The 27,730-nt window shown below is 40.4% G+C and overlaps 1 protein-coding gene across 1 annotated transcript in view; it reads right to left on the reverse strand.

Moving 5' to 3' along the window:
* The window catches only part of fcho2 (FCH and mu domain containing endocytic adaptor 2), a 41,221-nt gene that overhangs the window by 2,611 nt on the left and 10,880 nt on the right, over positions 1–27,730 (reverse strand). Inside the window, exons 3-22 of the mRNA XM_030786890.1 lie at positions 26,528–26,602; positions 26,144–26,285; positions 24,465–24,617; positions 24,103–24,207; positions 21,575–21,673; positions 19,257–19,353; positions 15,107–15,151; positions 14,801–14,870; positions 14,354–14,378; positions 14,015–14,071; positions 13,668–13,725; positions 13,040–13,215; positions 10,404–10,428; positions 7,781–7,823; positions 7,298–7,383; positions 3,039–3,154; positions 2,814–2,943; positions 1,802–1,913; positions 914–1,069; positions 120–252 (exon numbers count right to left, since the gene is read on the reverse strand). Coding sequence (XP_030642750.1) covers positions 120–252; positions 914–1,069; positions 1,802–1,913; positions 2,814–2,943; positions 3,039–3,154; positions 7,298–7,383; positions 7,781–7,823; positions 10,404–10,428; positions 13,040–13,215; positions 13,668–13,725; positions 14,015–14,071; positions 14,354–14,378; positions 14,801–14,870; positions 15,107–15,151; positions 19,257–19,353; positions 21,575–21,673; positions 24,103–24,207; positions 24,465–24,617; positions 26,144–26,285; positions 26,528–26,602 — 1,903 coding nt within the window. The remainder of the gene's footprint in view (positions 1–119; positions 253–913; positions 1,070–1,801; positions 1,914–2,813; positions 2,944–3,038; positions 3,155–7,297; positions 7,384–7,780; positions 7,824–10,403; positions 10,429–13,039; positions 13,216–13,667; positions 13,726–14,014; positions 14,072–14,353; positions 14,379–14,800; positions 14,871–15,106; positions 15,152–19,256; positions 19,354–21,574; positions 21,674–24,102; positions 24,208–24,464; positions 24,618–26,143; positions 26,286–26,527; positions 26,603–27,730) is intronic.

Here is a 27,730-nt window from a genome sequence, read left to right on the forward strand (position 1 = left end):
TAGTTGGTTCTAGAAGACAAGAGTTGTGCTAAGCTCATACTTTAGGGCTAGAGTGGTACTACCCAGGCAAATGAGAACCACAGAAGTACTAACCGAGTATTAAGGGCAGCAGTACTAACCTGGTACTTGAGGATGTCCACGTTGTAATAGGAGGCTGCAGGGTTTTGCTCTGATGCCTTCCTGAGGTAAGCTGTCAGCGCAGTCATATTCAACCAGAAGTCTTTAGTGTTTGGGTCACTTTGAGAGGCATCACTGCTCCACATAAACACACATACAGCAGCAAAGTCACATATGCACAAGGAGAAAAGAAAGAGTGAGAGAGGGTGAGAGAGAACCATCATGATCGAAATGACTCATCACTTCAGATAACATGGAACATCTGACCCTCTTCTAGTCCACGGAAAAACTGGTGTGAACAGACAATCTGAAATATCACTGTTTAGGCCTCTTTAGAATGTCCCATTCAAACAATATAACACAGGCATCAAATCCCCAAAATTATCATTGCAACCTGACACAAATATACCAAAATCACCTCAAAACAAACACGGGCCATATTTATTTAATTAGTCATTAGTTTGTGTCTTATAACATAGTTTAAAACAGAATTTTGCAGGAGAACAAGGGAAGATGTTGTAGAGACTTTTAAGGCAGAATCCCTGTCTTAAAAGCCATGGCCACTAAAGTTACCAGATTAGACAACATACAGAGAGTTTAACCACGACTGTGGATCCATTCAAGATCCATTTTAACATCTGTCTCCCCCTGCTCCTCTCCCGTAACAACGATTAGATTCTCCAATGACAGATGGAGATAAAAAAAAAAACAACAACAAAAAACATTTTAAATGAATGATTTATGTAGTCTTTACATTCACACAAACCACACAGCAGCTCCTCCACAGACAGCTCACCTGTGCAGGAGTTGCTGGTTGGGCAGGATCTGCTCCAGTTTGCTGGTGTTTCTGAGTTTGAAGCTGAGGACAGCAGGAGATGGGCTGGAGGTGAAGACTTTCATTATGCCACTGGGAAATGACAAAGTCATGTCACCTGTGATCTTCACAATACACCTGCAGAGAAAGAGAGTCAACTTTACAACCGCATTACTCCAGCACTAAACCAACATCACACTAAACCAGTCATTTCACTTGACCTTCTTTAAGGAGAGACTGTGCTGAGTCTAAGCCACTGAAAGTCATGCCCCATGTCTGTTTGTTTGTTTTTCTTAAAGGCAAAGGAAAGGCAAAACACGGGGTTGTTGTGTCCTATCCAGTAATCTGTCTTTTATGCCTTATGAGTTCTGAGGGTACAGTGTCAGTGTAAAATGCTCCTTATGTATGCACGCACTGTACTATTAGAATACATAAGTACCTCCCTGTGGGTATAACAAATGAAATGCATAACTTTGTGTGTGTGTGTGTGAGAGAGAGAGCGTGTGTGTGTGAGAGAGAGAGTGTGTGTGTGAGAGAGAGAGAGAGAGAGAGAGAGTGTAAGTGTATTTGCCTGGGAAATGTGTGTGTGTGTGTGTGTGTGTGAGAGTGAGAGAGAGAGAGAGTAAGAGTGAGAGAGAGAGAGAGAGAGAGAGAGAGAGAGGGTATGAGAGTGTGAGAGAGAGAGAGAGAGAGAGAGAGAGAGAGCGAGCGAGTGTGTGAGAGAGAGAGAGTGTGTGAGAGAGAGAGAGAGAGAGAGTGTGTGAGAGAGAGAGAGAGAGTGTGAGAGAGAGAGAGAGAGAGAGAGAGAGTAAGTGTATTTGCCTGGGAAATGTGCTCCTGTTTACCCAGAGTGATTCATGTGGTACTCACTTGCTGGGGTCTGCTCCTTTGAAGTAGGCATTAACTGACTCAGTGAATGCCACAGCAATAGGCAAAGCATCCTGTGATGCCAGAGTCACTGGACTGGGTCCTCGAGATGTCCCTGTGATTGGGAGATTAACACATTATCATTAACACATCCTGGACACAACACACACACGCGCGCGCACGCACACACACACACACACACACACACACACACACACACACACACACACACACACACACACAATCAGGTAGCTGCAGTAATGCAAATCCAAATTATAATTAAAATGCAGGAAACACCCCATTCCACGCAGACACACAGTCAGCATCACAATCATTTTGCAGACATTAAATGTTAAAAACCTAGTCTTTTGTGTCAGAAACAATGGGGAAGATACAGCAATATTCACGACAAAATTTGAACACACTGAAAACACACAAATATAAAACTCTTTTTTTTTTTTTTTTCATTCAATTGCAAATGAATCAATACAAGAACCTACAATTGTTTGGATGCAAGATATCAGACACCATGCGTAAAAGGACACAGAATTAAATCTGCTTTGTTTAGTCGGTGAGATCTGTGCTGTGCAGGCTGGCATCCAGAGTAAGTACAGTTAGAGAGAACACTGCAGTATCAGTGAACACATCCCCATAAACACTGACCTGGGATCAGTCTAGATTGTTTAAACAGAGCTGATGTGGATGTGTGTGCTTGTGTGCGAGCTGATATGAACAGAGCAGATGTGGAGAAGTGGAGGAGAGTGTGCATAACTGTTTTTACTGAACCAGTGTTTTAGGGGAAGGTCTTTGGATCTCTGGTCACTACTGTACCTGCCGGAGTCTCACTGCGTTTCTCAAAGGTGGGCAGCTTTCCCACAAACACATCCTCCTCTTTCAAAGGCAGATAATGGGTGAAAAACACAAAGATGAGTGGAACAGAAACCCATGGATCAACAGGGAGGATGAGACGGCGGTGGGTTCAGCTGGTGTGTGTGTGTGTGTGTGAGACACTCACCCACAGTAGGCGTGTTGCTGGCACTCAGAGATGCATTAGAGGACAGAGATGAGGAGCTTTCAGCACGGGCCAGTGGAGCAGTGGGAGGGGGGCTGGAGTTCACCACCTTAGGAGGACTGAATGGCCGACCCTACAGTCAAATCAACCAACCAACCAATCATCCAATCAACCAACAAACCAGCCAACCAATTAGCCACTGAATGCTCTGGTTTTACTAGTACTCACGAGTTCAGTGATGCCACTAAGTTTTCCTGCAGGTATTTTGGGTCTTGACGCAGGTCGTGGAGGGGGCACGATAGTTGCTGTACCCAGAGGGGTGTTAGGTCTGTTCTGTGTGGGCGCTAAACAGAAAAAGGGTAGAAGATGGGGGTTAGAACCAAATCCTCCACCCACAATAACCACTCTTATTGTGATCCCTGTTAAACTACTAAAAGGCATTTTGCCATATGCAAATATTTCAGTCATGCATGGACCATGAAATATCCACAACAAATCAAGCATGACACTAAAAGAATAAGTACAATTAGACCAACACTACATAACCACACCTCACACATGCACAAAATAAATAAAACCAAAACAATTAAACAGAACCAAGCAAATAGAAAACAAATGGAAAAACAATTGTTACATAGTTACATATATATAAAAAAAGCAATAAAGGAAACAGAGATTACAAGGGATAAGTCCACTTTCCAACAAACAAAGCCAAAAACAATGCTGTAATCACAGTCATTACAATACTCATTCACCAAATGAGAAGCAAAAATTAAGAAAATAACTAAAAAAAATGAAAGAAAATTTAAATTAATATGACAGCGGATGAACAAAAGCAATAGAAACAATGTAAAAATTAAGGAGCAAGTGATGACGAATAAAAGAGAACTTTATTCACTTAAAAAAAATCAAACAGAACTAATGAGTGCATTTTCAAAAATCCACACATGCATTTCACCTCCACACACCACGGCATGGCTTTAGGGCCTCTCTCACTCATTTTCTCCCTATCATAACTATGCTGCAGTAGGCTACTCCTGTCACCTGTCACTCCTGCTGTGTGGTCCTCCAGCAGCAAGGGGGGGCTCTGCTCTTTCAGGCTTTCACTAGTGAAAGGGTCAGAGGGGTCACTTGAGGAGAAGAAACATGGCAGTTTGGGAGGAGGTACAGACTGCGGCCGGCGTGGCTGTCTGGGAGACCCGACAGAATTTCCGCGGCGGGAAGGCACAAAGTCGTCGTTGAAGGCAATCCACTGGCTCTGAGACCACGACAAAAGCACGTCTGTACCCGCCGCAGGAGCACTGAGTGGGGCCTTGTGGGTAACGCAGTCTCTTGTGGCAGCAGGAAGAACTGGGGGCACACTCATAGCTCTTGTTGGAACCAAGGTGGGTGGAGCAAATGGATCATTTGAAAGATCCAAGGGAGAACTGGACGCAGGGCTTGGGAGTATTGGAAAGGGGGAGGAATTAAGGGAGGGTAAAGAAAAAGGTGAGGTACTTGGGAATATCAAAGGGTGAGGTGAACCAGAGGAACTGGGAAAAATGGACGCCTCTTTGGCCTGCACATCATCTGCAGAAGCAGGAGGGACTGCCTGCTGTTGCTCCTCCTCTGCTGTAGGGGGCACCAGAGAGCACACAACCATACAGGATGATAAAGGGAGACAAATGCACACACAAATATACACAAGCAAAAATACACAAACACACATCTTCTGGTTCACACCATGCATTAACAGAGCTCATACAAACATAGTCTATTTCCATTAAACACAGTTCATCCAGATACAGAAAAAAGAATATACCATCAAATATGTTGTGTTTATTATTTTAATGCCTCTATGATCATTTAAAATAAAACAGAACTAAAGACAGAACTAAAAAATTTTTAGTTAATAAAATAAAAGCATAAAAATGAATCAAATTTAAATTAATAAAAAGGTAAGTTTAGCGACAACAGAATTGATGGTAAGACTCCAACTACAGTTTTTAAAAGATTCCCACATGTTGTGACTTCCTTTTGGTTAAGAGGCATAAAATATGCCTTAGTCATGCATAAGTCATACATAAGACTGGTCAGATTCTCTGACAATAATGAGAAAGCTTCTGGTAAACTCGGTGCAAAGCTGAGCTGACTCTGTACAATGGATCAGAGCAGCTGTCAGCATGCAGTGATGTCTGAGAACCATGTGTGAGCGTTACATACAGCTGAACACAGCTCAACACCTACGTCTCACACAGCTTTAAAAGAAACAGCCCTAAACGCTCCATACAAACACTACTGAAAAGGCCTGTGTAAATATTGAAATATGGGGGGGGGGCGGGTTGCCTTAATCAAAGTTAAATTATTTCAAATTCAAAAAAAACTTTTGACCAATGGGGATCTTTAAAAACTGTCTGAGAGATCATAAAAAATATTTTTAAAAAATGATAAAAACATAGGCAAAGGAAAAGCCAGCAGGAACATTCAGCAACACTTCTTTGACATAGAGGCTGATTGAACTGGTTCCATTGCTCTCTATTTGGGAAGCCAGGCTGGTTAGTTTACAGAGCCCATAAAGCAGGGTTTCTTGTGAGCTCAGATTGTCTGGGTAACAAGCACTGTGCACTACAGTTACCTGGAACTTCAAAAACCTCATCAGTGAGTTGAAGAGAGGGAGACAGCGGAAGGGGTGAAAATAAAAGGGAGGCAAGGTCTGAGAAAATGATAAATAAAAGAAAGAAACAAAAAAGAAAGACAAAGAAAATTCAGCGTAGCCCTTTTCAGTTAACAAGAAAACAGACTGAGCCAACAAACAAATGGTTTTAAATGCTGATATTAAAATTGAGCAGTTTTCCCTGTTCATTTCATCATTTATTTATGAAAAAGAAAGGGTGTTTTCCCTTCAGTTCATACTTTCTTGCCTTTTTTTCCTGTCTATTGCTGCTCCATCTCTTCCCCTTTACTTCTCGCTCTTTTTCGAATCTTACAGGTTCTGACAGTAACAAGATTGTGTTTGACAACATCTGTGACACAGGGCCCCAAGCCCCGCCCTCTGACCTCCGCAGGTGCCAATTAACTCTGGATTACGATTGGCCCTCACAGAGGTCATCGCTTGACTGGCAGCTCGACCATTGCTAAGCGACGGCATTAGACACGAGATTCGTGAGAATAATACACCCGCTCTCACACACACACACACACTCTCTGTACTAAACCCATTATCAAGAACCACGCCCATCCACCAGACCTGGCTAAAAACACGCCTCACATATTCACGCCAAGTTGGAAAGGAGGAGAAAAGAGTGAGAGGAAAAGGAGCAGAATGATGTAACCAAAAGTAAAAATAACACACACATTCAAAACGAACACTAAACGAGCACTAAACAAAACTGTGACTGATGATTTTATATTACTTATAAAAAAAACAATCATAAAACAAAATCCGTAAATAATACCAGAGCATAAAATTTAAATTAACATTTGTTGATCCAGCTGTAAGCCCTGAATATTCCTTCTTTGTAAAACACACAAGCACATACAGCATGTGCTGCAAATTGAGCAGACACCATCTGCTGTCAGCAGTGCAGTCTCAGGAGAAAGACATGGATGTCTCTCAGATCCCTTAAGTAAGAATGCCAATTCATTCCATCAGTCAGGGTCAAACTTCCAGACGACAGTCCAGGGAAAGAGAGGGAGCAAGAGAATGTGCCAGAGGGAGGGGGAAGGGGAGGGGGTGAAAGAAAGAATGACAGCTAGACTGAGCAGAGGGAAGAGAGGAGATATAGGCTTTAAGGAGAAAGAGGGACACTTAAAATATACTACGGGCATAGTTCCAAAATTCATTCATCAAATTGCTCAACAACACCTACACCACCAAAAAATAAAAAGAACACAAGAAAGAAAATAATAAAGATAAGAAATGAACAGGGGGAAAAAAAGCAAATCAATAAATTACACAAAAAAATAACAGTGCTGTGTATGGAAATGTAAAGTGGGCCATCGGTTAGGGCAAGGTCGGTTATGGGGTTTCCGTGACAACAGAAGCTGAGGCAGACTCCCCAGGGGAAAGCCGTTGTGATGTGGAAAAGCCCAACACTTTCTCCAGCCTGTACACATCATCAATAATGAAAGAGGCCAGTCCTCAGCCTCCCAGAGCGTGGGGGTTGGAGGTAAGAGGCTGAGCAAGTTAATACTGACCGACTCACTTCTGTGTGTGTGTGTGTGTTCCACAGTGAGTGCACGGCATAGATATACTATTCTATTACTACCCTGTTATGTTATGTCCTTTTTTCATAAGGAGCTGGGTTCATTTATGTCATAGGCATTTTTTTTTATCCTATGTAATTACTGCATCACCTGACATGAAACCATACTGCTCATACAGTGAATGGTATATGTTAGTTAGGAGACAGTGTACGCTACAGACAGAAGGTTCCTGTGACACAGTGGCTTTAAATGATATGACTTTACATTGATGCTGTGGCTGGAGTATAAGAAGAGCGTGTTACCTGTGGAGGAGGAGCCAGAGGAGGAGCCAGTCTGGGTTGGCCCAAACGGATCAAGAGAGAGCAAATCACTGTTGGCCAATCTGCTTCTGCAGAGAGAAAGAGAGAGAGAGAGAGAGAGAGAGAGAGAGAGAGAGAGAGGCGGGGGTGGGATATCACAATGTCCAGCCATAATCCAATGTGACATATAGATGGTCAGCATCTCAAAACAATAAATTTGTCTTTGACTAGGATTTTGTTCCCATGTATAATTCCAACCAGACTGCTAATAGTAAACAAGTTTATAATCTCTCTCTAAAACATTTCCTTAAATAAGAGCAAAGCTATCATTATCTTTGCTTATCAGCAATTTTAGAATTACTATGATTAGTTTCACTTTGCCGGTTTAAAACTGCAAAGACAAAATGAATAGTGGCTATATCAGCCCCACAGTCCAGGTGCTGCTTAAGTAAATATGAAGACTAAGAGTTCAAATTTGTTACACACTCATTATAAGATGACTGCATCCGTGGCTTCCCCAATTCATCACCTGACAGAAAGAGAGAGAGAGAGAGGGAGTAAAGAGACAGAGAGACAGAGAGAGAGAGAGAGACAGAGAGAGAGAGAGAGAGAGAGGGAGTAGAGAGACAGAGAGAGAGGACAAGTTAACCAAACAGAAAATATGAGGAAACTCAAAGGCAAACCACCCTGTGTTGTTAGTAAGGGAAAGGAAAGAGTCATAGAGTCAAGAGCATTTTATGGAGTTTACCCCTATCCTGGGTGTGGAGAAGTTGTGCATACACCCCTCTACCATATCCACTTCAGGATTTTTTGGGTGCCAGAGGCCATAAAATGCTCGTCTCCTGTGTTCAAAGTATCAGAGAGCCCTCTTCACAGTTGAGTTACTATACAAATAAGCATCTTTTTGCTAAAAGAGTAATATGTTGCTACCGTGGAACTTCTATTATTACAACTCCAGAAGAAACCGTGCTAAACTGTACACTTTTCCAAAACAAATATCCAAAATCACAGGATGGAGAAAAGGACATACAGAAGTTACATCTGCTGGTAGCATTGCTAGAAAAAAAGCAGTCAGAGAACCCTGAAGGAAAATTGTCATCTACAGAAGCCTACAAACCCAAACAGGTACCAGACACCTAACCCAAGTTAGTCAGCTTTAATAACAATGCTCATGTTAGCTTTCACCTTAGCCTTAAACGACACCATCAGATTACAATGAGATCTCAGGTCTGAGAGGTTCGAGTGGTGTTAGATGTTGTCTAAGATGTAGATTTAACTAAGACGAACACACTTTATAGTATTTATCACTTTTAACAATAGTTATGATATTCTATGGTACAAATAAATGTTAACTTTACTGTTCAAACTCAGCACTTTGATTCAGTTGTAGTCAGTGGTAGCTGATCTACAGTATGTTGTGCTGCACGAACTTTAGATGTCTACATACGTTAGAAATCCTGGTTGTTACATTTAGTCATATGGAATGTAAATTAATTATGTTTGCAGTAGCTGTGGTTGAATACATTATTAAAATCATAATATGAGATGACAGCCATGCTAATAAACAGCACCTGTGGTACATTAGCTCTGTCTCCATGGTGACCACTGTCACTGATATAATACAGTGTGGTATAAGGTCAAAGCTGCACTAGACTTACATATCAGTTCCTATCATTTTCTGTGATAACTTTATTGATTGTTGTACTAAAATTGGAATGTTCAGCTTTTCAGTCTTAAAAAAGTGTTTGTGTGTGTGTGCTAACTAAGCGGCCTGATTTGTGTGCACAGTCACAAACACTCATACTCACCTGCCCTTGAGTGAGAGTGTAAAGAGTATTGTTTGGGTACTCCTGTCAACCCTGAGTGTGTGTAGAATACATATTTGCATGTGAATTTAAAAAAGAAGAATTATACTGGTCCTGAGTGTGTATACATTTAATCCATTCATTTAGATTTCAATTTAATCAGCCTAAAACTCACTCTTCAAAAGTGTTATATTTCGAGACATAAGTCAGCCTTATACAAACAAAGAAAAACATTCATCACATAGCCCACTTTAAGTATATGAATGTAAATAATTATATGAATGTAAAGGCTTAAACAATAAAGTTCTTTTACACACCTCTTCTGGGTGACATTATACATTGCCTCGGGACTATCGGAATTTTTGTGCTCTTAGCATAAGCATTCAATTTCCAATAACTGAGAGGGCACAGAATTTTCTACAGTGAGGAATTATGAATTTTCTGAAACCAGACTTTCTCTGTACTACAATAAGCACAAAATAAGAACTCCTTAACTGTGGTTTCACATTGGCAAAAACAAATGAATGTGTATTCCATTACATATTTATAATACATTTTAAATTACTGGGAAATAATGGTCGGCATACAAAATCACTGTCAGATGTGTATTAAACTGGAATATGAAACTAAACTAATGAACAGTGTGTTCTGGTAATAGACGCAGTGGTATTCAGATTTAAACACCCCCGGTTTGAACTGGGACATGAAACGCCTTACATCCAGACAAAGAGGACAGATTACTGAGGGCAGCTTGAGTACGATAAAACCTTTCAACAGTGCGATGACTTTTGTGTGCAGTGGATATGGGACATACACAAACACCTTTTAATGCACTGAACGTCAAAACACACGATGTTGAAAAGGAGCAAAAATGGAAACGGTAAAGTCAAACAAGCATCTGTGTGAATTTAAGGCAAAAGTTACTGTAACAATGTAAAACTGATTCCCACAAGACAAACATCAACAGACATTTAAGCAATTATACTTGTACCAGGGTTTTAAGGAGCAACAGACATTTTTTTTTTTTAAAGAAAGCTGCTGCTTTCTTTCTGTTGGGATAAGTTGGCCGAGGAAGGGTTTCTGAAGGAGGAGGGGGCGGGGGAGGTGAGGGGAAAGAGAGGGTGTGAGGAGCAAGCAAGCGAGCCAGGGCGTGACTTGCTCCAAAAAAAAAAAAAATTCATCGCCAAGAAAAACTAAGCCAAGGACCTGAGGAGTCAAAATGGCAACCACACTCCTGAGACAAAACATTACGCAGAGTAAGAGAAGGACAGAGGGAGGAGAAGGAGGAGGAGAATAATACTCACTAGACTGATTCCTCTTCATATGACCCTAGAAATGAAAACAGGCATCAATTAGAGAGAGAGAAGTTATACAAACAGCAGGAGACATGAAGAACTCCTCAAAAAAAAAAAAAAGAAGAAAAAAAAAAAAAAAAAGACCTTCATGACTGGTTCGCGGTGTATCAGCCTTCTGGGACCAGAAAATACTTTTATTAGAGAGAGGAATCTCTCTCTGTCTGTCTGTCTCTCATTCTCACCCCTTCTCTCTCTCTCTCACACACACACACACACACACACACACACAAAGACAAACACAGACACAAGTATTCCTCACAATGTCAGCTCTATGTAAACCACAAAACTAAACATGACAATGTGACTAAACAGACATTAGTATCATTAAACACAACCATGAAAAATTATTATAACACATGCACACACACACATGCAAATACACTTATTCACACATACACATATGGAGGAACTGAGGGACTGTAACTCTGAATGGTCACGGAGATGCACAGTAGAAATGCAATTCTGTACGACTCAATGGAACATCTGCACATTCATTACAATAAGACCACAGGGACAGGAAACACGTACTGCTCCAGCCTGACACCACAGGGACAGATAGAGTTGTGAACACACACACACACACACTAACACACACACACACACTAACACACACACAGAGCCACAGTCAGGGTTTGGTCCCACAGGCACTGAGCGGCAAATGGGTTCAATTAAAACTCCTAGGCCACACACCAGCCTAGTGCAGATATAATACTGAGTGAGAGAGAGAGAGAGAGAGAGAGAAAGAGAGAGAGAGAGAAAGAGAAAGGGAGAGAGAAGCAAAAGATACAACAGGAGGGAGCAAGAGATGAAAAATGGAAAGAAAAGCATTTGCAATAATCCAGAACAGATGAAGCAGCATTCATCATCACCTACAGTTTCAAACTGAAGAACATTAAACACAAAACGTATCCGTCAACATCAGAGGAGAGGGAAAATTAAAATAAAAGGGGGATTTGAAGGAATGAGAGTGAGAGGACAGTAAAAACAGAGAGGTGCACAGACTCGAAATACCCGAGGTAAAAGTCCAAAGCATAAAGAAAAACAGTGAACTCTGCAGTTTTCTTTGGAGAGGCTTGTGCCAACCTCTTTTGGATGTGAAAATATTTGAAAGGTTAAGTCCACATGTTTACAAGGCTCATTTAGAAAGTGTCACAATCCAAAAGTTCAGGGTGGCAAAGTGAAAAAAAAAACAAAACTCAATTTCTGAGAGATGCAACGTCAATGTGTCTTAAATTGAGCAAACGTATTTGGCTAAAAACGGGGCTAAAACAAACAGCAGCCCAATGGGGCACATGCAAACCATAAGCAGGCATTCAAGGAAAAGTATTATTTTAGAAATACATCATTCTGACTTATTCAATGAGAGAGAGAGAGAGAGAGAGAGAGAGAGAGAGGGAGGGAGGGGAAGATGAGAAGAGGGAGGAAAGCAAAGAAAGGAAAGTAAAGGAGGCAGAGAATGGCTTGTAGAAGGGAAGAATATAAAGTTCGCAAAGGATGAGAGACAGATGGGTAGAAATACGATTTCACATACACACACAGAGAGAGAGAGAGAGAGAGAGAGAGAGATTTGGTGCCAGCAGTTTTGCATGCAACAAGATGTCTACAGTAAAACACAATCTTTCAACACACTCCTTTTCTTTCCATCTCTCTTAAACACAAAAACCACTTCCAGCAACTTGAAACTATGTGAACAACAACCAACAGTTCGTCAATAGTATAGCTTTCAGCCAAATATCAGCCTTTACTCTCACTTTCACTAGATGCACTGAAGAAATGCAAGCAAAGTGTCAACAAGTGCACTGTGCTAGCTCATTAGAAACAGACTCAAACATACACACAAAAACACACACGAACACACACAAATGCTAATTCAACCACCCCACGTCCGGTTATCGTGAAACCTGCTTGAGCAGGAAGTCAGATGGGCTTTATTTACCAACAACATCCACAGATGTTTCTCACTACACACACATACATATGCACATACACACGCAAAAACAGATGTTTCTTCGACTACACATACACACAGATGTTTTTCAGGATACACACACATACACAGATATTCCTCACTTCACACACACATGCACACACACACACATACACGCACACGTGCACAATCATTCACGCATGCATGCACACATGTGCACACACACACACAGAGGTTTTAGCTTGGATCTGAGGGAAAAGGAATCTTCCGGAAAGATGAGGGGCACAGAACTATACAGTTATCATCACAGACTGCCGCATGCTTTCAAACCCAAATACTGAGAATCTCTCTCTTCACTCTGAACATAACAGCTCTTATGCCTTCATAGAACTGTTTCTCAGATTTACAAACAATCTGCTACTGCCCCCTAGTGTTACCTCATCATATTAAAATGGAACAAAGAGACAGAGAAGAAGAAGGGAGAGACAGACAACTGAATACAATGAATGAGGTCACATTAACCAATCAAATCACATAGAGCAAGGCCAATAGGAACTCACTCTCAGCATCTCTGCGTCTACACACACACACATATATATATAAATATATAAACACACTGTCTGTCTGTGTGTGAGTGTGTGTGTATGTATGTATTTACCGTGGTGGATGGTGACAGGGTAATATTTCCAATTGAAGCTTTGAGTTCATCTATGGTGGCTTTACTCTGGTGCGTGCCATTGTTGGGCTGAACTGGTTTGATCTCCACGTGGAACTTTCTAGGTTCATCATCATCCTCTGAGTCACTGGATGAGTAGAAAGAGTTATCTTTGGCATGTGGAGCGAAACATTAAGGAAGCAAACAGAACGGGCATGAAACAAAGCACATACATTCTCAAAACCAATTAAAACTGTGGAAAGCATATCATTTTTTTTCTTTTTCAGGCCTGTTTTTGGCTTAGCTCCAAAGATAGAGACGGTTTTAAGAGAGCTCAAATGAAGAAAGAAGAAGTTTGGTTACAGAACAACAGTAACACAAACAGTATAGGGAACACTGGTGACAGTCACATGAAAACATTAGCACCAGAGCAGGAAACAGGTAAAGGTACAGAGCAGATTAAGAGATGGAAAAAAAACAAGAGAACTTAAGACAAAAGTTGAGTTTGGAGAGTCAAATGTTCCCAGTGTTTCCCATCTAATTTGCAAACTGTCATAATCCAGCAAAGCTGGTGGTATGTATCTACAGAATTGGTGAACAGCTGTGTGAACAATAAACAGAAAAAGGATATCATTCTCGTTGACTTCCGGTCTGATACAGAAACCTTCCTCGTCTACCCGAGGAACGTTCTGGAACAGAAAGTATTCAGCACAAGCAATGAATTTCATCACGTACAATTATAACACAACAATACATAATGATACTGCATTACGATATCGATACCAACTGTGTTTTTTCTACTTACACAAATATCATGAAATTTCAGGGTACAGATTACGACAAATTATTTAAAATGCTTTCTTAAATTATACAAACCAGTGAATTACATTGAACATAATAATTATTTCATTTAAACTGGGTGAGAAGGAAAGACATTGTTTCAGAAGATCAGATAATGAAGCACCTATGCATACTTACAGCATTCTGGATATCAATGGCCCCATAGAAACCTGGTGGAGTTCCATTGGTGGCATTCTACATTAAGACAAAGTGTTTTCAAAAGACACAAAACATGTCTGAATTAGGTTTAGCAAGACTTGAATATGCTGAACTGCCTTCAGCTTAACAACTCTACTCCTTTCCTAATGCTAGAAACAATACAGTAACAATTATGACAACTACAAATATCTCTTTTATGACTATTGAAATAAGACAAGCATTACGTTCAAGAGACAAAGACAAGTGTCAATTAGAAGGGGTGTAGCCATTGATTAAAATTTCAAAACATTTAATTAAAAAAAAGAATAATGCACATACAACAGCTTCGACTTCAGTCGACTCCCTGTGAGAGAAAGAGAGAGAAACAAACTTTCACAATGTGATGAGAGTAATATGTCCAATATCTGAGAGATTAACATTATCCAAATACTTTTAGGGAAAGATCATCCATATTTTTCTGAACTGTTTAAAAATGAAGATTTTTAATGATTTGTATTTCAAACATCCTTCAGATCCATTAACATCTCACACCTTTAACACATTTAAACTAAAATAAAACAAGACATTTTGATATTTTCGCAATGAGGGATTCATGTGACAGATACAGTTTCATTAGAAAGCTTTAATGAGTTCCACACAGAGATGAAACACTCATTTTAACAGCAAAAAAAAATGAAACAGACGAACCAAAGCACCACCAAACTGGAAACAAACACCAAAGCTACAGAGTGAGTGGGGAATTTTCAAAAACGTGTCTGAACTCACATGGAGTCTGTGTCTTTGTCTTTCCTCCGACCTGGGATGGCAAATGTCTTACGCTTTCTGGGTTTGGCACCTTGTTACACAGCAGAGAGTATAACAATGAGTATTCAGAGGATGATCTCAGCTCTGAGGTAAATGTCCAGTGATAATTTTTTCACTAATTTGACCATTTACTGATTTTGGATATTGTGATGTAATGAAAAGATGGCATGATGAAAAATAACACAGACACACAGATAGATAGATATCAAGAGAGAGGGAGAAAAAGAAAGTGAAAAGGGTGAAAAAAAACTGATTGTAAGTACTGACCTTCAGTGGCTATGGAAACATTGCATTCCTCAAACTCAATGGGCCCTAAAAAATAAATAAACAAAAATATAAACATACAAACATATTAAATCTAGGGGTCATTATGTGGTCAGTTTATTCCTTTTTCAGGTTCACATTTTTCTCCTAGTACAAAATGAAAGACATGTGCCAGTGAATTGCACCCCCCTCCTCAATACACACACACAGACACACACACACTCACAGGCCTGTGTATCAGAGCTATCAGGGTAAATGATGTGTATGGTAAATGACGGAGTCAGCTGTATATCTAGTTGCCATCAAGCAGATGTGATGACCCCCCTGAGTCATAACAAACAGCTTATAACACACTCAATACACACAGAACACAGAGCACACACAGAGTGAACTCAGTCTGTATGACAGAGAGTGTTCAAAAAAACAAACATATCACAAAACAAAAACTATACAGTTTGATCTGAAGAGATGGTACAAAAACAGATTTCCATCATCTGAAAAAGAAAGAAAGAAAGAAAGAAAGAAAGAAAGAAAGAAAAAGGATCCATTTATACAGGTTTAAATAAGATATTAGAATGGCACAGCCCGTGTTAAAAGCAACACACAGCACCTGCTTCATTAGGTGCTCCTCAGTCGTATAACTCTCCATTCAAGCTTCTGCACTCAGAGGGCAACACAAATACACTGACATGCAGGGGCAGGCAATCTAAAACTAACACACCAGTTTACACGCAAACACATGCTCTTTCTCTCTCCCTCCCTCTCCCTCTTTCTGTGGATATCTGCCATGACTATTCATGATTCTGTTTCTTTGACTCTCCTGAAAGTGGCTGATAAAGATGAAACCGGAGCATGGTAAACATGCAGTGAGCACCCAACACTATTCCTATCACCAATACCAGACCCATTCAGAAACATCCATATCAGTGTTTGGCAAGCATACTGACAATTACAGTCACATGGCCGGCTTGATAAACACTCCAAATAAGCAGAAAAAGAGCAGCTCTTTCCAAATTCTTGCCATCATTAAAAAAACTGAAGGTAACTCTTAATGGAAAGAGACATCTTCTTCTTTAGTCAGCATTCATTTTCTGAGAGGAGGGGCTTAAATAATGTCCCAAATATGTAATAATATACTCAAAACGCACCATATTCCCCTGTAATAACTGAAACGTTTACTTCACGTGCCCAGTCTCTCAGGGAGCAGCTTGGAGCCCAGCGTATAAGTATGGTACCTGTGCTTCCGTGACTGAGCCAGAGGAGTCTGAAAAGAGAGGAGTTAAGAGGAGAAAAGACTCTGATCTCTGCTAAGAGCCCTTAAGTGAGTTTTCCCTTTGTGTGTTTACACGCAGAAAAGCTAATGCATGTGGAAGAAACGAAGAACGGGTCATGCTACCAGACTACTGTGAGTGTGTATGCATGAGAGAGAGAGAGAGAGAGAGACAGAGAGAGAGAGAGAGAGAGAGAGAGAGAAAGAGAGAGAAAGTGCCTTGGGCAATATTTTCATATGCACAAGAATGCCTTGACCTGAAAAAACAGGGGCACACGATACTTAACTCAAACATATATGATGTGGGCTTAATACAATTTCCCTTGAGAAGCAGGTGGCCAGCTGAGAGCAGAATTGACGTATTGTTCAGTGTGAGAGCAAAATGTGAAACAAGCGGCATCACATCACATCAAGTGGATTGGATAAAAGTACGGCAATGACCAATCTACTCTGGTGTGCAAGAGCAGCATTATTATCTCCGTTTACCTCTCATTTCTTTCCCACTGTGCCCGCTCGCTCTCTCTCTCTCTTTCTGCTTTCTCTCTGTTTGCTCCCTTTCCCTCTGTCTCTATCGTGACTAGTGTTCGTGTGTGTGCAGTCTGCTCCAATCAAAACAAGGTACACGTCATCAGAGAAATAGACAGAGATTATCCCATTCTCTCTCTCTCTCTCTTCAGAGTTTCCAGATGAACTGGGCAAGGAGGTTTATTTAATGATGGTTCTGAGAAACATTTATCATAATTCCACAGAATATCATGGCTGATTTTACTTACTGACAGCAATCACTTCCTTATCCAAACACAGACCAATTCTAATTACAGAACAGAGGAAAAAAAAGAAAAGACTGGAACAAGTACCCACACACACACAGACACACACACACACACACACACACATTCGCTTGTGTCCAAAAATCACTTCTGTGTAACTGGAAAGACAGAACAGAAAAGTAATTGCTACAGTACGCAGAGTCAGGACAGGAAGAGGTTGATGACAATACAAGATTTATTCAGACAGCATTCATACACATGAAGTCAAACACACAGACAATCCAACTCCGCCTAACCCTGGAGAAGTCCTGACACTTTTCTTTAAACATATCATAGACTGACAGCCAGCATACATCTGTGTATATGCATATGTGTATATATTATATATGAATGAGTATGGAAATACGCTATTGTGAGTATATAGGAGCAACACAGTCACGCACGCATCAGAGGCTGTGTGTGCGTGTTTTAAATTGCGTCCGTGGGGCGGGGCTGAGACAGGAAGTGTGAGGAGGGTTTGCGTGCCTGGCCAGTTGCCAGTTCCCAGCTCAGCTGGATATCAGTGAACTTCTGCCCGCCCCCCCCCCCCTACACTCCAACCCCCCGCCCCACTACTCTAACACACACACACACACGCACATGCACACGCACACACAAACCCCGCCCTCCCTCCCAGCACGGCACCTCAGAATTGTTTCCGCCTCACAAAGTTTGTTCTCTCGCCCTCTCCTGCTCTCTCTCTCTTTCTGGGAAGGCGGCGTGACAGTTATCGCTGCGTTTACCTCATCAGCGTTGCGGGCAGGTTATTGTTCTGACAGCCTCTGCGATCCCTAATGAACAGCTTGATAACAGAGCAGGAAATTTTTTGGGGGGGGGGCGGCAAAACTTGTTTTTAGTCTAAATTAATTCCGCTGTCACAACAGATGAGATTTTGTGTGTGTGTGTGTGTGTGTGTGTGTGTGTGCGCGCGTGTGTTTTCGATCAAAGTTAAGATGGCTGGCTGAGAGATTAAAGGTGCAGTGTGTAAGATTCAGAATGTCTGTATATACACATACTAACACCTGCCATACTATATATGTGACTACATATTTATAACTGATATGTTAAAAATATATACCATAATAGTTCACCAACACAAATGTGGTGGGTAAGACAACCATTCTAACGATGCTTACACACCACTAAGAGGGCAGTTTGGTTAGAGACATTCTAACGATGCTTACACACCACTAAGAGGGCAGTTTGGTTAGAGTCATTCTAACGATGCTTACACACCACTAAGAGGGCAGTTTGGTTAGAGTCATTCTAACGATGCTTACACACCACTAAGAGGGCAGTTTGGTTAGAGTCATTCTAACGATGCTTACACACCACTAAGAGGGCAGTTTGGTTAGAGTCATTCTAACGATGCTTACACACCACTAAGAGGGCAGTTTGGTTAGAGTCATTCTAACGATGCTTACACACCACTAAGAGGGCAGTTTGGTTAGAGACATTCTAACGGTGCTTACACACCACTAAGAGGGCAGTTTCGTTAGAGACATTCTAACGATGCTTACACACCACTAAGAGGGCAGTTTGGTTGCAGTAAAGCAACTGTAGTGACTCAGGTCATCACAAGGAGACAGGAGAAAAGGAAGGCAAGGAGAGAAATAAGGAGGGATAAGAAGAATACAGGAAGAACCCATGAAACTAAAAGATGGTGAAAAGAGTACAGGAGAGTGAGAGAAAGTAAAGAAAACGAAAAAAGAGAGAGTATTAGCCACACTGAGCTCAGTCCTCAATCTGACATATTTCCTGTGAAATGGGGCTACCCTGACATTCCATTTAGCATGTGACCGCTAACCCAGACTGCTCTCTCTCTCTCTCTCTCTCTCTCTCTCTCTCTCTCTCTCCCTCTCTCTCTCTCTCTCTCTCTCTCTCTCTCTCTCTCTCTCTCTCTCTCTCTCTCTCTCTCTCTCTCTCTCTCTCTCTCTCTCTCTCTCTCTCTCTCTCTCCCTCTCTCTCTCTAAGGGGTCATGGCTGAACAATACCTCCTGTGTAAATTCCCCCATGCTATGGTAACCAAGACAAAATGTTGTGTGTGTGTGTGTGTGTGTGTGTGTAGTCTTACCTGGCCTCTCTTTCCCAGTTCCTTTGCTCTCTGCCAGATTCTGGATCAGACTCTCCACCGATGTGTTCTCCATGTTGTGCACAAACTCCTTATGGACCTACACACCAACAACAAGGGCAAGAGATAAGTTGAGAGGGGGACAGAAAGAGAGAAAGAGAGAGAGAGAGAGAAAGAGAATAAGAGAGAGAGACACACAGACACACACACACACACACACACACAGAGAAAGGATATATAACGTCATTGTTTATTCAGTTTCTTCACTCCTGCTCTTTTATTGTGAGGCGTGTAAGATTAGGACATGCACATTCAGAATCTCTTTCAGCAAACAGTAAGCTAAACTCTGAGTGTATGTGTATGTGTGTGTGTGTGTGTGTGTGTGTTGAGGAATGCCTCTTACAGAGTGTGTGTGTGTGTGTTTGTGTTTTGGGGAGATGAAATCTACAGTGTGAGAGAATGTTTAAGGTTTTTTGTACTAAAGTACATTTTATTGTGATTGACTGTCGTGTGAGATTTGTGTACATATCCGTTTGTGTTTTTGTTAAAGAAGCTGCGTTAAGTCTCCTTGGAAACCGTGTTCTGGGTTTTAAGTGCTTTGGGTTTTTTTTTTTTTTCGTTTTTTAAGAAGTGACAGAAATGTTACAGTCAGTAAGCAGTAACAGCCTTGGGCAATACACTTTAACTACAAATAGTTTCTTCAGTTTGGGTTTCAGGGTAATTGCTATTCTAATGTTTTCTGCTTTTGTGTTATTTTGAACGTCTAGTTGTACTTCGATGGTTCAGCGGTCAAAGGAGGCAGAGTTTACAAGTTATGGTGTTGTTATTATATTTACTGTTTTTTGTTTGTTTGTTTGTTTATTTGCTTGTACGTTTGTTTGTTTTCTGAGGCCGAATGGCCGAATGGTGATTTCCTCTGACAGAAATTATGAGACTCACACACGCACACGCACCACTATGGCATCACAGGACAGTGAACTGCACCTGACTGATATTTCATGTATGAACATCCACCTTGTCACGCCAACCAAACCCCAACTCCCTCTTTCCCCCTACCCCACCCCTCTCCAGAGCAAGCTGGACTAATGTACTCTCTATCTCACCAAAGGGATGAGAAAAAAGTGCGTGTGTGTGTGCTCGCAAAAGACAGAGATTTTCCAGATGTTTGGATGAGCAAATCCCTGACCTTCAAGCCATTTAATTACACACAGCTACACACTCCGTGTGTGTGTGTCTGTGTGTGTGTGTGTGAGAGAATGACTGAATATACAGGAGTATGGTGCCCTCTATGGTCACTGTTGAAATTGCAGAACAGCTTTGTTATCTGCTGTTATCTTTTATTGTCAATAGATCTAAGCTGTTCCACTAACATCTTTTCAACATTCCTTTACTCCTACCACACACAAAAATCTGCATAAAACACCAGAAAAAGTGTGTTAAAAAAGTGTGTTCATATTCTCTACTGCTGGTATAAGTTCAACCTAAAGTGGTTGGACACACACACAGAACTTACACAAAATACAATTCTATCTAGGTACACAAATGTGAGCAACAACTTATGTAATTTAACAGCTATTTGAGTCATGTGAATGCAATGAATGTATTGTGTGTGTGTGTGTGTGTGTGTGTGTGTGTGTGCGCGGGTGTGTGTGTGTGTGTGTGTGTGTGTGCGCAGGTGTGTGTGTGTGTGTGCGCGGGTGTGTGTGTGTGTGCGTGTGTGCGCGGGTGTGTGTGTGTGTGTGTGTGCGCGCGGGTGTGTGCGCGGGTGTGTGTGTGTGTGTGTGTGTGCGCGGGTGTGTGTGTGTGTGTGTGTGTGTGTGTGTGTGTGTGCGTGCGTGCGCGCGTGCATACGTGCGTGCGTGTGCTATGCTGATGTGGCATCACATACACCAGACATTCCCTTGAGGACTGTGAATATCTGACATGTAGAGTGGTTAACTACTCTCCACTTCAGAGGGACCTTTTTTTTTTAAGATGTCACTGTTACACAAAGACCGCTAAAATATTTATAGCTAAAGTTGGGTTGTTTATCTTTATTTAGAGTAAGTCCCTAAAAGAATATGAAAACCATAATGTATCTGTGTATGGTGAACATAGTTGTGTAATAACTCAGATGTTAGTTGATTTAGTGAGTGATGAGGATGGGTTTTCAGGCTTTTAATTGTTAAACATAAATGCATATAAAGAATGAATGCTCCTTATAAAAACAAAAAAATACCACATCAATGGACCCACACACACACAGAGGGTCATGACAAACTCATGGTAAACGTGTGTGTGTGTGTGTGTGTGTGTACATGCACATGCACATACATACTCACCTCTCTGATCTGTAAATGTGTTTCGTCAATGCAGCGGGAGTAGGACTGGATAATTTCCTTCATTTGAAGAACATGGTTTTCTTCAATGTCCTGGAATTTCTATTTATATGCACAAACACACACACACACACACACACACAAAAGCATATAAAAGTTTGCTATAAGATTATTAACATTATTATGACTGTTTACTTACACAGTTTTCTAATTTTACTTAAAAAATATGGAGTCAGATATGCAAAGATACAAAGAAATTGTTGGCAAAAAATCTCCCCATACGTCATGATATCTAGCCTTTTCTGTTTGGTTTTTTTTTTTGCATCACCATTGGTCTGTACTTTACCGCATGCTCGATGCTCGAGCACAATTTGAAAATAATCAAGCGAGCGGCTGACACAGGAAATTTCAGCTGATTTAATTTGATTTACTGACATTGTGAAGCTGTCTAGTGAAAGGATTAGGCCTATCTGCAGTGCTGAGAGTCCATTAGGTCTCTCTGCAGTTAGTGATTTGTTATTTATGAGGTTTATCCCATTCTATTTAATCCAAAGTCTTGTTGTACATTTTATTCTACTTTGCGTTGATGTTGTTCTGCACTTTTAATTAACTTATGTTAATGTTCAGGAATTGTCTAACGAATCGTGTTTATTCCATATTGGCTTTAATTTGTAGCTTGTAGGGATTCACCTTAACTTAAAAAGATAAAAATCCAAGGCACATATTAGCCCATTTGTTATTTAAACCTATATTTTGTTATGGTCATTTTTTTATATGCCACTTTGTTTGATGTTTGATATGCCCACACTTGACAGTCTCGTTTCAGTTTTGGTCATTTCATTATCAAGTTGTTTCTGTGCGCGAAAAAAAAAAAAAAAAGTTGTGTACATACATAGTCTGGTTTCTTTTTTACTGTGAGATATGGGCCTTCTATGTTCTAAATGGGCATATTTATTGTCGCTATAAGGTCACCATAATGCAGACTTTTCAAATAATGAGTGAGAAAAAGGATGGAACACGTCCTATTATAAAATAAATTCTTATGAAAAGGCAAGAAGACAAATTGTTTAATAGGGTGTTTCAGCTCTTTTGTATGGTGTGGAAAAAATGGAAGCCAGTGTCACAAATGAGTACACGGATCAATCAGGCAAAAAAAAAAACCCAAAAAAAGAAAAAAAAAAAAACATGATTCAACGATCAATTGACAATTGGCAAGACTTGACCAATCAGATTCGACTCTGTAAGTTCTTAGTCGGGGACACCCCTACTTCTGATGCACACTAATTGGCTTAGACATAACAGGACCGTATTCTGGGCCATAGAGAGCAACAGAGGAGTCAAATATGCCAACTGTATAAACTCCCAGCAGGCTCCAGGCTAAAACTATTAATCCAGTTTACTGGGAGAGATAATGAAAAAATCCATTCCCATATTATTGAATGAAATTTCAAGTTTAACCCAGCAAAACTGCTGGCATTTACTGAATACTGCACATGAGCATACGACATAATGTAAGCGTTTTCAGATCTTTGAATTTAAAACGTTTCTAGATGTTTCAAATAGACAGCTCAAGTTGGTGAGGTTACCCGAAGATGAAGTTTATGACATTTATTTCATTATTTGTACATTTTGAATAATTCTGCAGACCTGAACCCACCTTGCACTTGTTAAATGTTAAACCTTAAGAAAATTGCATAGACTACCATGTGACTTAACATGCCTTACATGCCAGAAAACCAAGAGGTTCTTCCCTAGTGACTATTTCTCTGGGAAAAAAACTGGAAGAAAGACAAGTCCCTCAACTAGTCCCATTATTTTCCAAGCATGTTTGAAAAACCAAATTTAGTTTGCGAAAACATTGTCACTGAAGCTGTAAGAAATGAAAAGTGACATGTTTCTCAAATGGAGCGAAAGAATCCACAATATTCATTGTAAAATTTACAAATTATGTTTTGAATTTGTACCACATGTCATATTTGTTTATAAAACATGACACATTTGCAAAATGTGCTTCATTTATTTGCAAACATTACTTCATAATTGTAAAACAAGGTTGTGAAACGTAATATATATGTCAACTGTCATTATATATGATATATCTGAAAAGTGGTACTGTATATAAGGCGCTGAGTTTGTTAATGAATTTTAGGGGCTTTGCTAATTTTCCTCTCATAATCTAGATCTTAGAATCTAGAACTATCATGTATCTGCACACAGATTATGCGCGCGTGTGTGTGTGTCTTTCCCTACATGCTTGGTGTACTTTTGAAGAGCAGCATCTATTTGGGTGAATAGTCAAGATAATGTGTGTTTCTGTCTATGCATGTGTGGGCACACAAAGAGACAAATGTGTATTTGTTGGCGCTGGTCTGACTTGAAGATATTATGTGATTTGAATTCTTGAATTCTCCAAAAAAAGCAATCCCGTTGATAGGACCAAATACACAGAATGCGCTCTCTCTCTCTCTCTCTCATGAACACACACACACACACACACAAACACACACACACACACACACACACACACTTACCTGTGCAGTATCAGTCATCCTCTGCTCAAACTCAGTCTTGGCGTTAGCGTATTTCTCCACATACGACTTATATGTCTCTGTGGCTTTCTTTGCCTTTACTCCAACCTAAAACAGTAAAACAACGAAACATATAAGTTTATGCATCCATAAGGTTTTCTGTGTGAATATTTACACATTCATTGAGATCAGTTCTGCTGCTGCACTGGAATGAAGTGTGTACGTATTAGTGAGTATGTCTGAGGCGTGGGCCTATCTATGTGACAGAGTTAAGAGTGAGTGTTTTTTTTTTTAAGATTAAGTTCATTGATTCAGTATCTGTAGAGTGTGTGTGTGTGTGTGTGTGTGTGCGTGCGTGTTTGGACCTTATCCAGGTCTCTCTGCGCTGCTCCCTCTTTCCGCATGCGTTCCTGTTCCAGAGTTTTGCTGTTGTAATTTTCCTTTGATTTCTGCAGGGCTGCAGACACACTCTGAATATTCTGCACTGCTTCCAGTGTGGATGCCACTTCCTCCTTCGTCTGACATCACAGTGTGGACAGCACACACATTTACACACCCCACAGAGAGAGAGAGAGAGAGAGAGAGAGAGAGAAAGAAAGAGAGACAACAGAACACAAACACAAAACAGTGAGCAAAAGAACACGTACACGAACACATACACATTCACGTACAACATGCTGTCACATCCAACCAAAATGTGCCAGAACCTATTTAGGCAGAAGTGTAATGGATACAAGCAGACCATGCAGACATGACAGAGCAACTCCTAATGCTTCACATAAAGCCACATTTTCACATCGGTGTCATATTTTGTGTTTGTATTTTTCTAAAAGAAAAAAAAAGTGAAAACTTGAAAAGTGAACTAAAATTCTAATGTCAGATGACAGAACAGAGTACAAACTGCTGTTGTTAGCTGCTAAGATACACAAATATACACACAGGCAGATAGAGAGATGGAGAGAGATAAAGTGTAGGAGAGTGAAAAAGCGTGAGTGCAAGGGAAAGACTGCTTAAACAGGAATGGTGAGAAACTAACTTTGTGTGAGAGATTAAAGAGCTATAACATGCTCCCACTCACACGCACACGCACATGCACGTTTAATGGCCCTGCTAATTCAGAGGCAAAGTTTATACGTTATCAGTGTACCCAACTGGAACTCTCTCATGTATTTAATATGAGTTGCTCCTTGGAGCGTGACACTGGATATTAAACTCTGTTTCCCGATACACGCAGTGCAGACACACACACACGCACACACACGCGCACACACACACACACACACAAATACACACACAAATACACACACACACACCCCACCATCCTTATTCGGGGCATATGATTGCAATGAATTTAGAATTTAGCCAAGGAGAGAGGCAATTCACAGTACAATCATATTTTAAAACTGGAACTCCATAAGTGACATACTTAAATGTTTATTTCTTCAAACTACCAGCCAAAACCAGCAAAACCAAGACTCTAATTGGTAGTATGAGTGATGGCTAGTTGACCTCATCCAGAAAACATAACAACCTTGAGACAAATGACCAACAGTGTGCTCACTCAACACACCGTCACTTTTTGGCCAATGCTGTTCACTCTGACTGCCCAAGTCTTCTCTTTTTCTCTCACTATGATTACATTAACGAACTAAAAAGTGCGTCACATTATCAAATATAAGACAGTAAAATCAACTGAGTATTGCAATTAACGCAATGATATACAATCTATTAATGAAATTTCAATATTATGTGAGCATTTTTTTAACTTGAATTTTCATCCACCATTTTGATCATCTGAGAGTTTTAGTTCACACATTCAATGGTTTCACAAAACTAACATTCTTTTCTTATATTTGATAATGCGACAAACTTTTTAGTTAAATAAGTTCAGTTGGGCTGGAGGGGATTCTGTACCACTCCTACTCTTTTGTTAATCTGCTACCTACCTGTGATCCTTGGCATGGTGATGGTCAGTGTGCTACACAGTGGAGGAATAAATTGGAGAGAGATGTAATCTGATAAGATAATTATTTTTTTTCTCTACCTTCTTATGGGCTTTGGCCTGTTCTTCCACATATTTCTGAACTTCCTTGATGAGCTCCTGTAGTTTTCTGACCAGGTCCATGTGACATCCAGCCAGTTTCTCTGTGGACACCTTAAACACATCCCACACCGGAGCAAACGTCCTGTCAGGGAGACAACATGACGACATGACTAAACACGCACTGAGAAAGACAGAAATCCCATACCAAATACAACATCCCAGAAGAGACAAATCAGAGCTTTTATAATTACTACTTACACACATAAAAATCAAGAACTAGGGCAAATATTGTGGGAGATATAGGACATAGCAAAATTACTACATACACTCACACACACACTTCAATGAAGCAAACATTTGTACAGAGGACACACTAACACTTACCCAAGCTGTGAGTAGTTGCCTGTAGACTTGGCCAGTTTAGTCATTGACCTGGCATATGCCTCTTCAATGGCGGCCCTAAGATAGAAGAACACCAGCAGTCAGAGCAGATCAGTGTCAAACTTCAGCCAATCAAAGTAAAACAGGGTCAGATAAAAGACACAGTGAAGGCTATGATATGGGAAAACAAAACAAAACGTATCATTCTTTTATTCATTCTTTCTTTCCGTCTTTTTCCTTATTCCCGAAAACCATGGTAACATCCATGTCTTGACACCAGGAGGCGCCAAAGCAGCCCTGTGTTTTGCTGCATGACTGTAGGTCTACCTTCCACAGTCAAAGCCAACATATGGAATAGAACAGAATAGAATATCTGTATTGTCATTGCACAGGTACAACGAGATTAAGTTTACAACTTCTGTACTCAATGCTATAAAAAACAACAAATAAGGTCAAAATAGAACAACAAATAAGATAAAATAGCAATAAAGTAGTAAAAAAAGGTATCAAACAGTATGAACAGTGTTCAGCAGTAGTAAATGAATAGTGAGACAGCTCAAGTGTGCCATGCAGCAACAGAACCAACACAGTACGGAGTAACAATATAAACAGTATGCACAATAAGTACAGTATAAACAGTATATGACAGTATAGACAGTGTAAACAGCGTCTGGCAATAGTGAATTGTGTAAACAGCTCAGATGTGCAAAAACAGCTCAGATGTGCAAACCACAGCAACAAACAGAGTAGTCAGTGTTGTAGACACAGATAGTCAATGTATGTAATACATATGTAATATATATTTAAGCATATACAGCTTATGTAACATACTAATAACAAACCAGCCAAGCCCACACTGTACGCAATGCAACCTCATACAGCAGCCCATATTATATACAAACTATGACATAAAAGCCTGACATCAGCTGCACAGACTGGCATTTGCAACTGTCATAAAAACATAACAGAAGTTACTCATTTGACTTGCTTCTGCTGACTGCTCTGTTGACTCTGGAGAGAAATGAGTTTATTACTTTTTCACATTTGCGTCTCTTTAAGAATGTTTTACTAAAATTAACGCCTCAGATCAAGTTCTGCGTGTGCACACAGACACACCTTTCACACACCTCAGTCAGATTTAAGTCTGTTCAAGCACAAGGAGGAATTCCAACACTCGCAAAGGGTGTTCTCAAACCAAGTTTTACC

This window comes from Chanos chanos, chromosome 10 (genome assembly GCF_902362185.1).
Source record: "Chanos chanos chromosome 10, fChaCha1.1, whole genome shotgun sequence".
Lineage (NCBI taxonomy): Eukaryota > Metazoa > Chordata > Actinopteri > Gonorynchiformes > Chanidae > Chanos > Chanos chanos.